Below are 12,075 nucleotides of genomic sequence, written 5' to 3' on the forward strand. Positions count from 1 at the left end.
TAATCCTTTCTAAGGCCATGAATTATAACAGTTTTGCCTCTTCGTCTGTGCTTTGTTTTATTTAGGAGTGATTCTTTGTGAAGTGGTGAAGCTGATTTAATATAACATTTCATGTGCTACTCTCTGTTGAGTCATGGCAAAGACTAGTTTCATTACAGCACAGTATGTGTCCAGTACCTTATTTTGTCCATGTGATTATTTATTATTTGAGAAAAAGCTATTTTACCTGTGCAAAAATATGAGATAAAATGTCTGGCCAGTACATTCATGCAGGTATTAGTGTTTTGTCCTGTTGATAGCCACATCTGTGCTAACAATAAATCTGTAAAACTGTCATGTCTGCTTGTCTGCACTCATGTGTCCAAAACTACTAGATAATTTTCATTGGATTTTCACAGGTAACTAGAGCATAGTTTGTGGCACCATATGCATTTTATTTCATCAAAACTGAACCAAGGAAAAAAAAAATATTTGAAAGTTTTATCCGTACTAATGTCATAAATGGTAAAATAGCTCTGTTGTGTTTTCATGATTAATCTGCTGAACAGATTTTGATTGTATTTGGTAAGGACGTAGCTTCAACCCTGGGGAAGAGCATGGGATACTTTAGAAAGTGTAGTTCAATATCCTTATTGATTGAAGGTTCTTATATGAATTACTCTTTCAGGGAGCTATTTACTCTTTAACTTTTTATCTTTATCATATTTGTAAAAAAGCTTTTATTGGTTGACATATGCTACGTGATATGATTCAAAGTAATGAATACAATGCTTATACAATCTTCAGTGTGTTTAATCCATACCTGAACACTATTTGTCGCATACTGAACATGTTGTATAACGATAACTACTTCAGTAGTATGATGTTTGGATGAGCACTTCTGCCCTTGCTCTTCTGTACATACTGCTTGTCACTAACACTGCATACACTGATGAATTGTGCACTGAGGGGGGAGAGTGGGGCACATATCTTGACCTATGCTTACGCAAATGGGCAGACAGGTGAGAACAGCTGATGTTATTGCACATACAGTAGCTTACTTAATGACTATCAGTCATCATAACAAAACTACCAGTGTGAGCACAGCTGCGGGTAACAGCTAGTATAAAAATAAGTGATGACACCATCCTAGCTTTCAGAATTGTTCAGTAGGTCCCTCCCATTCTGGAGACTGCATGATCAGTCCTCCTTTTTCACATTATCCAACCTATCCATTTCTCCTGCTCGAGGAAGGAACTGACATTCTGAAAAGCTAGGATAGTGTCGTCTTTACTTTTATATATGTCTATCAGCAGTACTAAACATTTTGCCATATACAGGTAAGAACTGCAGTTCTGCCTCATACTTTATTAATTTTCTCAGTTGAATTTTGCTTTGATACCTTATCTCTAAGGAAAGTATCCTGGAACCATTGTTAAAATGGTATATGAAAGTGGGGAAGTAATCTGTAATTATTTCCTCCAGCATAGATTCTCCAACTATAAGGGTTGTCAACAAATTAAAGACTGTTTTCATTTTAAAAATCAAGAAAATTTTATTTGTGTGAAATTTGTACCTCACATTGCTCATACATGGCTACACTATTTTTCTGTGTAGTCCCCAGCAAGTTCGATGCACTTCTTGAGTTCAGAAATGAGAGTCTTGACCCCTTTGTCAAAAAATCTCCCACCTTGGTCTGCAATCAACTTGACAACTCTACCTGGGCCGCCTCATTGGCTGAGAAGAGTTTTCTGGACTGTATCATCACCTGTAATGATTCCCTTTCAAAACCGTCCAAAAATTTCTGAGCACTCTCCATATGATTTTTCCTTATGAACCATTTTCAGCACCCAACAAGTGGACACCTCCGTGTATCCCAGTTTTTTATTTAAAAGGTTTGGGTCATTGATTTTCTGACTTCTGGAATCAAAATTGTGAGGTCCTGGACTGTCAGATGGTAGTGTTAATGAAGTTTAACCTCATTTTTCTCAAACAACACATCATCAATTGAAGACCTCCTTCCCCTTTCATCCATGTCATGCACACTGGTTCTACTGCTCGAGAACTCAGTACACTGCTTGCTAACATTACACAGTTTAATCATAGTACCACAAATGGCAGTCAGAGAATGATGAGTTTCTGCTAGATGGAGCTTCTTCGCATTAACTAAGCAAATAACTACATGCATCTGACATTTTGTGCGAGACGGCAGCAGACTGTCCATCTCTAACAGCAGCCACAGCCAGACTGAATAAACTACCAAGCCACACGACCACCTGTTGTGGATAGGGAAGCCCGCGCTACAAGCTAGTGCTGCCAATTAGTGAAAAATTTCATCCATACCGCCGCAAATAACAAATGGCCTTCAGTTCTTGGACAACACTAGTAAACACATAGTATACAACTCCTATGTCAAATCATCTCAGTGTTCTTCTGTAGCCTGCTGTTTTATTTGTGCTGTATATATTTTTTATTCTCCCCCTTTCTTGTTCTTTCTGTGTCCCCATGAAGGTGTTATATCTTACTGCATGTAACTTAGTCTCATTAGTGCTGTTAAAGGTTTATGTGACAGAACTGTAATTCTTGTCTTTCAGGTCACAGATATGATGGTAGCGAACAGCTCAAATCTGATAATCACAGTAAAACCTGCAAATCAGCGTACGGTGGCAGCTCCTCGGCGTGGTTCTTTTTCGAGAAATTCTCAGTTATCATCAGGCAGCCAACAGTCAACAGCCACAACCGGGTCAGATGATGATCGATATGACCAGGATGAGATTGTGGATATGACGGGTGGCATGTCACTAGAAGGCGATGACATAGATGGAACCCATCACCAAACACATTCTCAGGGATTACGCCCAGATGATGGTGTTCTTCACCTTTGACTTTCTGCCTGTAAGGTAAGAATATGTTCAATTTTAGACTGAGCAATTACTCACTTTATCCTTTTGGTAGGAATGTGTGTAATAGTTTTGCATCTGTGACACTGCTGAGCAGAATCACAAAAAGGTATTATTGTGTTACCAGAATAAATTTAGGGATATAAATCTTTGCCCTTATTTGAACAATTTTTAGGGTCTGGTTGTAAATGGAATTTATCTACTTCCTTAAAAAAAAACAAATAACAGATGCTAGGAGCAGTTGAAGTCATACAGTAGACCTTGTTCAGACATTTAAATGCTGATATTGGTGATTTACAGTGCAGTACAGAAACAAAATCGATCTTGATTATGACGGGGTTTTCTGAATCCAAGGAGCATCTTACTGCATTATTTTAGCACTGAAATTATTATGCATCTGTGACAGCCTGTCAATTCGGTGATGTGATGGCATTATCACCAATCACCCTGAAGGTCAGAGAAAGATACAGTATCCTTTTACAAGTTGCAATTGAGGAAATTAAAATGATTATTGTATAATCAAAATAAATGATGCATTGAACAAATCCTACAAATGTAGATAATAGGGTTCATGTGACAACTCTTTATCCAGTGTCAGTGTTACCATGAAATTTTGTGGTACAACCTGAGCATATTGTACTAAGTAAGAAATCTGGCAGGATTCATTTGGAAACAAATGCAGTGTGCTCAATTTTAATCAGGTAGCAGAAACCTGATACTGAAAAGAATAATGCTTGAGTGCAGATCCATCCAGCTGCTGTCAATTTATTTATGGAGTTCTTTGAACACTGGGTGCTAAAGGTGACCAGTAAAAGGCCAGCGAAGTGGCACCGCTATGTGGATGATATCTTTGTAGTATGGACTTAACAGTGAAGAAGGGCTGAACATCATCTTGGTACATCTCAATGGTATTAACCCAAAGATACAGTTTCTGATTGAGAAAGTGAGCAATCATCTACTTAATTTTTCTGATGTATGTGTAATTAAATGTGTGGTGGGATTCTGGGCCACAAGGTATACAGATAACACACACACACACACACACACACACACACACACACACACACACACACACCAGACAATATCTCCACAAGGAATCAAACCATCGTCCTAGACAAAGAAAAGTGTCATTAAAACAGGCAACAAAATTTTGTGAGCCAGTGAATTTGCAGGATGAATTAAATTACTTAGCATCAGATTTCAAGAGAAATGGATATGCTAGTAATGAGATTGATTGAGCACTCCATCAAAGAAAAGAAGTCGGAAGTATTGAGCGACAATGGCTGCCATCTGGAAACAATTTTTCTCCCTTCCATTAATAAAATTATGGATGGCATAAGGAATGTTTTTGGCCAAGTATGGAGACAAAATGATTTTACACCCACCAAGAAGATTAATGAATATTTAAGAACCGAAAAAGTTGGAAACCCCCCCCCCCCCCGCCGCAACACATGGGATGTATAAAACCCTGTGCAGTTGCAGACAAGCATATATTGGAACCATAAAAAGAAGCATCAACACCTGCATAGTTGAACACAAAAGGAACTATTGTGTAGTACATACTGAAAAATAAGCTGTAGCAAAACACATTTTTTTTAGATGGTAACCACAAAATAAAATTCAGTGAGACGAATGGTTTAGCAAGGACATCGCATTATCGTGCATGCATGTATAGAGAAGCAATAGAAATTCATAAACACCATAATTATTTTAGTAGTAAAGACGGTCTGAAGTTAGGTAAAATATTGATGTTGACTTTGTGCTGATAGAATGACATCAATTACTTTGAATCAAGACTGCATTGACCAGGGCCTCTCAGATGGTAAGTTTTACCTGAATCAGGCCCTAGCTGTGAAAGCCTACGTACTACCAGCGTGTGTCTGAATTCATCTACATCTACATGGTTACTCTTCAAATCGCACTTAGTGCCTGACAAAGGGTTCATTGAACCACCTTCACAATAATTCTATTATATTTTTATGATGATCATTTTTCCCTATGTAGATCAACGTCAATAAAATATTTTTGCTTTCAGAGCAGAAAGTTGGTGATGGAAATTTCAGGAGAGGATCCCACGGTAATGAGAAACGCCTTTGTTTTAATTATGTCCATCCCAGTTCGTGTATCATGTGCATGACACTCTCACCCTATTTCTTGATGATACAAAATGTGCTGCCCTTCCTCGAGCTTTCTCGGTGTACTCCATTAACCCTATCTGGTAAGAATCCCACATTACGCTGCAGTACTTCAAAAGAGGACGGACAAATGTCAGTGGCAGGATCTCGGACTATCAGAACTGTGGTTTATTGTTTAATAATATTGCCACTTGTTTCATGACCCATACCTAAATGCAGATATGATATTGGTGGGTTCAGAAGGACCATACTCAATGTCACACAGATCACAGTGGGTCTGTGCTGTTTGCCGAGGCAATTATTTGCTCTTTCAGCTGTGCACAATATACAGCTACATCACATACCTTGAGCCAGGATGTGAGCTAGTTTGCAGCAAGATAAGTATTGACATAGACAGTGTGATGTCTGGAGCACCATAGGCTGTCAGCGCAGTGGCCACGTTGGGGTTTCCCTTGATGTGCACAGACAGAGCTGCACCCAGTGGCAACACTGTACATAGGAGTGGCATGATGTCATCTTTTCGGGCAAGAAAATTTAGAATTATACAAAAATATTTGCTGCTTTTTGAAAATTGGTGCTGATCATTGCTGTGTTCAATAGAGCCAAAGTCAATATGGGTTTAAAAATTGGACTTCTAGTGTAATTTTTCAACATTTCTACTGGCTTCTTCTAAACCAAATATGAATATCAAGTTTTTAGGGTACTTTTTACAATAATATATTTTGTACTTGATTATAGACTGTCAAAAACCACCCGCACAAGAGGCAAAGTCTGTTTTCTCAAAGGTATAGTTCCTCATTTAGTTACACTCCAGGAGTGCATATTTTCCCTATACCAAAGTCAGTGTTACATTTGTGTCATTCTAATACTGAGAAACACAGTGGTGTGTAAGGCTCATTTAAGACCTGCCACAGTCACAAGGAATACTTGCTTCGACTTGTCATTAACAAGCATCAGCTATCATCAAATATTGTAGACACTTGAATCATTATTGTACCTAATGGTGTGTTGTATGAAAGTCTGCAGTGCACTCATTGTAACCCCACCAACAGTTATGTCTTCTTTCATTTTGATTGCTGCTTTGCCAGTGATCACTGAGACAGTATACTATTCACATAATTTTCAATTAGAAAAAACATAAAGGATCACAGAATCATTTATTAAAACGACTGATTTTTGCACGTTTAAACGGCCATCTTTAGATTATGAGCACCACTTGGCTGGAGCTGGCTGCATGGTCAACAGCTGTGTGTGGTCATAACTGTTACCGTTACTGTTGGAACCCCACACAGCTGTTTACAAAGCTGCCCACTCCAGCCAAATGATACTCATAATCTGAATATGGCTATTTAAATGTACTGAAGCATGACATTTTAATAAATGATTCTGCAATCTTGACTGTTTTTTTCTAATTGAACATAAAGAACAGATTGCTGTTACCTCACTACCATGTTAGTTAAAATAAAAACATGTCGTCTTGCATGTGCGTGCCCACTCACACTCACACGTGCGTGCACACGTGCGCGTGCACACATGCGCGGGTGCACACACAATTGCAATAACAATAATAATAATAATAATAATCTACATAATATTTGTTAGTGTATAGCACTTGTATTTTTATCTTTGTAGGTGATTGCCAGAAAGGTGACTGCAGGTGACTGACTGCTTCTGATGGCTGTGCAATGTATAAGTGCTCGAAGTGAATTGAAATGAACATGTCACCAGCCTTTACAAGCATACCAGAAACAAGGTTTGCTCTCAGCGTGTACATAGCTGACCCACAGCCAAATATGGCTTTGGGCACAACTTTTTTACTGCTGTCCTTTATTTATCGCCTTGCATTCCGTTTTATCTAGTATTTTTAGATATCTATTGTGTATTTTATTTTTGTGTAACTTTATTAAGTAAAACAAAAGTAAGTACTCATGATGGTTATGTACATGACTGGCAGTCACTATCAAATATCCTGCAGGTATTGTTTCTAAATACTTCATTTGTGTCCTGTTCCCTTCTGTGAAGTTGGAACATCTCAGCAACAATAACACCACCACAACGCTCAGCATCTTCCTGGTTGTAGTAAGCTAGTGATTTTTTTTTCTTTTTTTAAATCCCTGACCTCCATCATACCTAGGAAGATATAAATGGTTCATAAAATATTTCTATGGCAATTTCCTGTTGCTTAAGAAAGAAACGTAAAAAGTTTGAAATATTGCTGGCAGCCTTTGATTGATTGATTAGGGCAAATCAGAGAGATGGATTCATTTTTGATGCAGGCATTTCTAAATCGATAAATGCTGAGATTATCTGACATAATAGTCTTTTTGAAAAGGTATTTAGTGTCAATATTATCCTTCCAGGCACCTGACTGGTGCGCCTATTGAATAATTCCATCCTATGAAATTAAGATAGATTTTATAAAAAGACTTTTAATGAACTTGTGTGTGTAAGATGTTATTTTCTCATAGAAGATCATTTACTTGTTAAAAAATGAAACATTTCTAAAGTATATCTATAATATTTTTGTATGTAGTAGTCTATTGCAAGCAGTATGTTAATATTTCAGAGTATTATTGTTGCAATATGTAGTGTCTTTAAATATGATAAATTTAAACAGATGATGTTATTTATGAACTTAACAGTTCACTCATTGTAAGTACAGCAGTTTGTTTCAGTGTGTGTGCATTAATTGTTGATTTCTTGTGCAAAGTTCAGTAAGAACTGTTATTTTTTAATCTAAAGAGGTTTTATTCTAACCAAATTACTGAAATATACAAATATAGAGGTTAATATTGGCTTTAGAATGTAGTGTTATTGAAACCACTTCGTCTTCAGCAAACAGTTAGTATTATTTGCTACAATGATATAAATTATTAAACTGGCAAAGCAAATCTGAACTAACCATTAAGAAATTGGTTGTTCTTGTACTTGCAAATTGAATCACAAGTTAGTACATCAACCCACTGCGGGTTACTGCCTTACTAGAGGCCTACAGTGCAGAATGCACACTGACTGATCTGTATCCATCCAGAATTACCAATAGTCATCCGTCCCATCGATTTTAAATAGTGTATGTAGTACATGCAGACTTAAAGGTGGCACTACTTATATTTGGCTTTACTGTACTATCATCATGAAATATTCTGATGCTTTAGATAAATGTGTATTGTGTGATAATAGTGAATATACATCTGAACAACTGCTGTTCCCTAAGCTCAAACAACAATGGACCTGTAGTGTGCATTTAAAGATTAAATTTACTGGAACAATACAGAATAAATGGAAAAGCAAATGCTATGTAGTAAGTTTCCCTGCCTTTCTTCTTTGTTGTGAAACATTGTACCTTTGAAATAAGCCTGGAGGATGCTGCGGCAGAATTTTTAGAAGTATGATGTTGTCTTCCTCAATTCTGATTGTTTGTACAGACATTTTGATCTTTGCCTTTTAAATGGTGTTTTTACATCACATCTAGTCCTGCTAGGAGCTGCAATACTGTATGTTCCAGCAGTCTTAAAGAAACTGCCTCATCTGTAATGTGAGTTGATGTAGTATTGGAGGTACTTGACACTGTTCTGTGGTTGTATTTGGCTGCACATATAAGGTTCACTAAGGACACGAAGATTGTACATGTGCCATTCCAATGTTATCCCTGGTAAGTCACACATTTTCGTTTGTACAACAGCTAAAACAGCAATGGTTTATATCACTGGTTCTTATAGATATTCTGTGTGTGTTTGAAGACATTATCACATCTTGTTTTACAGCAATAATATTTACTGTGTTTACAGAAAATGGCAGTCTTTGCATCCATAATTTCAGCAGAATTTGTTGCTATCTCAAAAATAATTACATAATGTGTTAAGTTATTATGTATACAGATTCAGGCTTGAAAGAATTGCGGGTATTATCTTGTGTTGTAGGCATTTTTATTGCAGTATTAAGGAAAGTGTAAGAGATGAAAAGCAGCCTGGTGTTTGTCTAACCATCTGACACACTGTGGCAGTTGAATACATTTAATAATATTACACATTTATATGAGACAGGTGCAGATCCATTAAATAAAATAAAAGCAGGTGGTAGCTTCTCTGTTGTCAGTCATTGTACTGAATGTCACTGTTACCCATTGCCTTAAATCTTGTAGCAAAATTTTCTTAAAATGTATAATAAACTATGACCATCAGTAGAGAAGCTTCATCTGAAACATTTGTTTTGTTACTAATTTGTTTGAAATAATCAGTCTCATCAAACTGTTGTCTCCTATCAAAGTTATAGACTATATTTAAGTACAGTTGCGATGAACTGATGCACCATTCAAAATAAATTGCTGACAGAATACTGAGTAGCGTTTGTTAGCATGTTGAAGACCTACTCTGCCAGCTTGCAGAATAAAAGTGTGACCAGTGTGATAACAGTGGCTGTTAATGGAGAAACATGCAGTTTGGGGAGCTATTTCTTTCTTTTTAGTGCAGAAAGGAAAATCCAAACAAAAAATAAAAGGCAATGTTTTAGCACTGTCAATCTGAAGCACTCCAAATTTGATGGTAAAACAATTCTTACTTATGTTTGCATGTGTTGTTCATTGAAAATGCTGTCACCTCAGTGATTCAGCAACATTTATCTGAGAGCTTCAGAGTAATTGTTTGTTTTGCAGAGTTGTTCCTTCACAACAAACAATACAGATGTACTTAAGTATTTTTGTGACATTCCAAAAGTAGTCAATAACTGTGGTGAATGTAATGTTTTTATTATTTTGGAATATAACATTTAAAAGGCAGCTGGCATTTGTGTACTGATGTTCTTGTATGTGTATGTGTATGTGTATGTGTGTGTGTGTGTGTGTGTGTGTGTGTGTGTGTGTGTGTAAAGAAGCAACCAACCAACATTAAAAAAGTGTAAAATTTATAAGTTCATCTATGAACTGTTGAATGTGTCTATTTACAATGTATATGCCTTTGCTATTCCAAATCAAAATGAAGATACAGAAATGTACATTTTTACTTGTCAATAAAATTTACATGAATTTCTGTACTCTATGGACATGTTTATTTATTTAATGAATCAATTATAGATGCTATTTTACTTTCCATATTGAGAGATATTAATTTTGGAGTTGTAATTGCAGTTTTGAAGTTCAAAATGCATATGTGAATTAGGATGGGCATACTTTTATGTACATGCTGAGCGGAAAATAAATATGAGGTCATACTGGTTATGGACATTGAGCACAATTTGTTACACGCTTTTTGAACCAGAAAAACCAGCTTCATTGTCAATATCTCTGTGTAGAAATTATTGCTTGTGTAGACTCGATTTTCACAGGATGAAATAGACTGGCACTAAATGAGAATTACATGTTGGATGTATGTAAGACAGTTCTACCTATTTTGCAACAACACTGTTGATAATTAAACTGGTATAAGGAACAGTTTTCTGTAATCACATTTCTAGTAGTTCGTTTAGACAACCCTCATTCCTTGTCTTCCCTACTACTGCCTTTGCTTAGTCCACAGAGTAGGAAATTGTGGTATCAGATAGTTAAACATTATGCTTTAATCCATACATTCTTTGGGTAAGTATGGAAATACTAGCTGCCTTCTCACTCTTCCTAATATTCACATGAAGTCTGGCATTTACATAATATGGCTAAGCTAAGATGATAAACTGTATAATCTAATGATGTGAAGAGATAAATGATTAAATCTTATTAAAGGGAAAAAAAGAAAAGAAAATTTGGATTTAATTATCAGAGTGTTATTTGTTTCACTTCATAGGAAGAGACAAAGCAGCATGTTGTAGGTCAAGGAGCAAAGAGTCCTTGCTTCATGTGGTATGACTTGAAATTCAGTGATACTAATAATCATATACTTAAAGTATTTTTAAATGAACAGTTTCAGAGAGATTTCCACCAAGCAGAAACAATGAATTATTGGGAACCAATAGGTCAAATAACTGAAAAAATGCACTAGTTTCAGACCATAAGTTACTGTGTAGTTACAGCTTGGAACCAAGCAATCAAGACTTAGAGTTGTATTAATGTCTCAATAATCTCCAGTTTATTTGACTGCATTGGAATGTAACTTAATTCAGAAGTTTTGACAAGAAATTTGGGTGATTTACAACTCGCCTGGTGAAATCAATAAGAATTCCAGCAGCATCGACATGGGAGGAATCTGCAGAAATTAATTGAAGAAGAGGCAAGATTCCATATTTGCCATTTTTTTATATAGCTGATTAGTTCAATGTGCAAACATGTTGGCCCTAAGAAATAGTTATCCAATCAATATTTCTTGATGGTAGGTTACTGTCGTGCCTTAGAGGTAAGCATATTTCATTACTATATCCAAAGTAAATCTTTTCATGTTATTAATATGGCTCAGTTCAGCCAAGTTGTAAAAGCTAAGGACTGAACCAAAAATGGTCCTCAACTTCCTGGTTTCACACAATATTGTGTAGCTGAACCACAGAACCTTTCCGTAGCACATTAAGGGCTATAAAACTTAGTGACAAAATAAACATGGGGTAGTCTTATTTAAGCAGTGCTCTATAAAAGTTGACATCCACCAAGCTTACAAACCAAAGCCAAAACTGCCACCACAACTAGAAATAAGTGAGAAGTCTGAAATTAGTAAAAAGTCTACCCCAGACTCCAGGAGATCCTGTGAGAATCAGTGGTGCAGAATGTAATTTGGTTGCTTTTATTTTATTTTTATTTGGTCAAATCTCACAAGCATTTCACAAGGCACTGTCTGAATTGGTGAACTCATACAAATACCTCAATGTAACACTTTGTAGGAATGTGAAAAGGAATGATCACATAGGTTCAGTTGGGATAAAGCAAGTGCTAGAATTTAGTTTATCAGTAGAATACAGAGAAAATGCAATCAGTCTGCAAATGAGATTCCTTACAAATAACTAGTGCAACCCATTCTAGAATACTGCTCAGGCAGACTCTGGTACATACATGTAAACTATCCCGAGAAAGCCTATGTGCAAAGGTTCAAGAACAGGCTTTAAATGATGGCATGATGAATATACTACAACCCTCTATGTATTGTTCTCAT

At 36.4% G+C, this 12,075-nt stretch overlaps 1 protein-coding gene across 1 annotated transcript in view; it reads left to right on the forward strand.

The window, feature by feature from the left end:
• LOC124802733 (partitioning defective protein 6) overlaps nucleotides 1–10,439 on the forward strand; it is a 138,926-nt gene extending 128,487 nt beyond the window's left edge. Inside the window, exons 5-6 of the mRNA XM_047263705.1 lie at nucleotides 2,574–2,879; nucleotides 6,647–10,439. Coding sequence (XP_047119661.1) covers nucleotides 2,574–2,864 — 291 coding nt within the window. The 3' untranslated portion in view covers nucleotides 2,865–2,879; nucleotides 6,647–10,439. The remainder of the gene's footprint in view (nucleotides 1–2,573; nucleotides 2,880–6,646) is intronic.
• The last annotated feature ends 1,636 nt before the right edge of the window (nucleotides 10,440–12,075 follow it).

The sequence above is a fragment of the Schistocerca piceifrons genome, chromosome 6 (assembly GCF_021461385.2).
Source record: "Schistocerca piceifrons isolate TAMUIC-IGC-003096 chromosome 6, iqSchPice1.1, whole genome shotgun sequence".
NCBI classification, from domain to species: Eukaryota; Metazoa; Arthropoda; class Insecta; order Orthoptera; family Acrididae; genus Schistocerca; species Schistocerca piceifrons.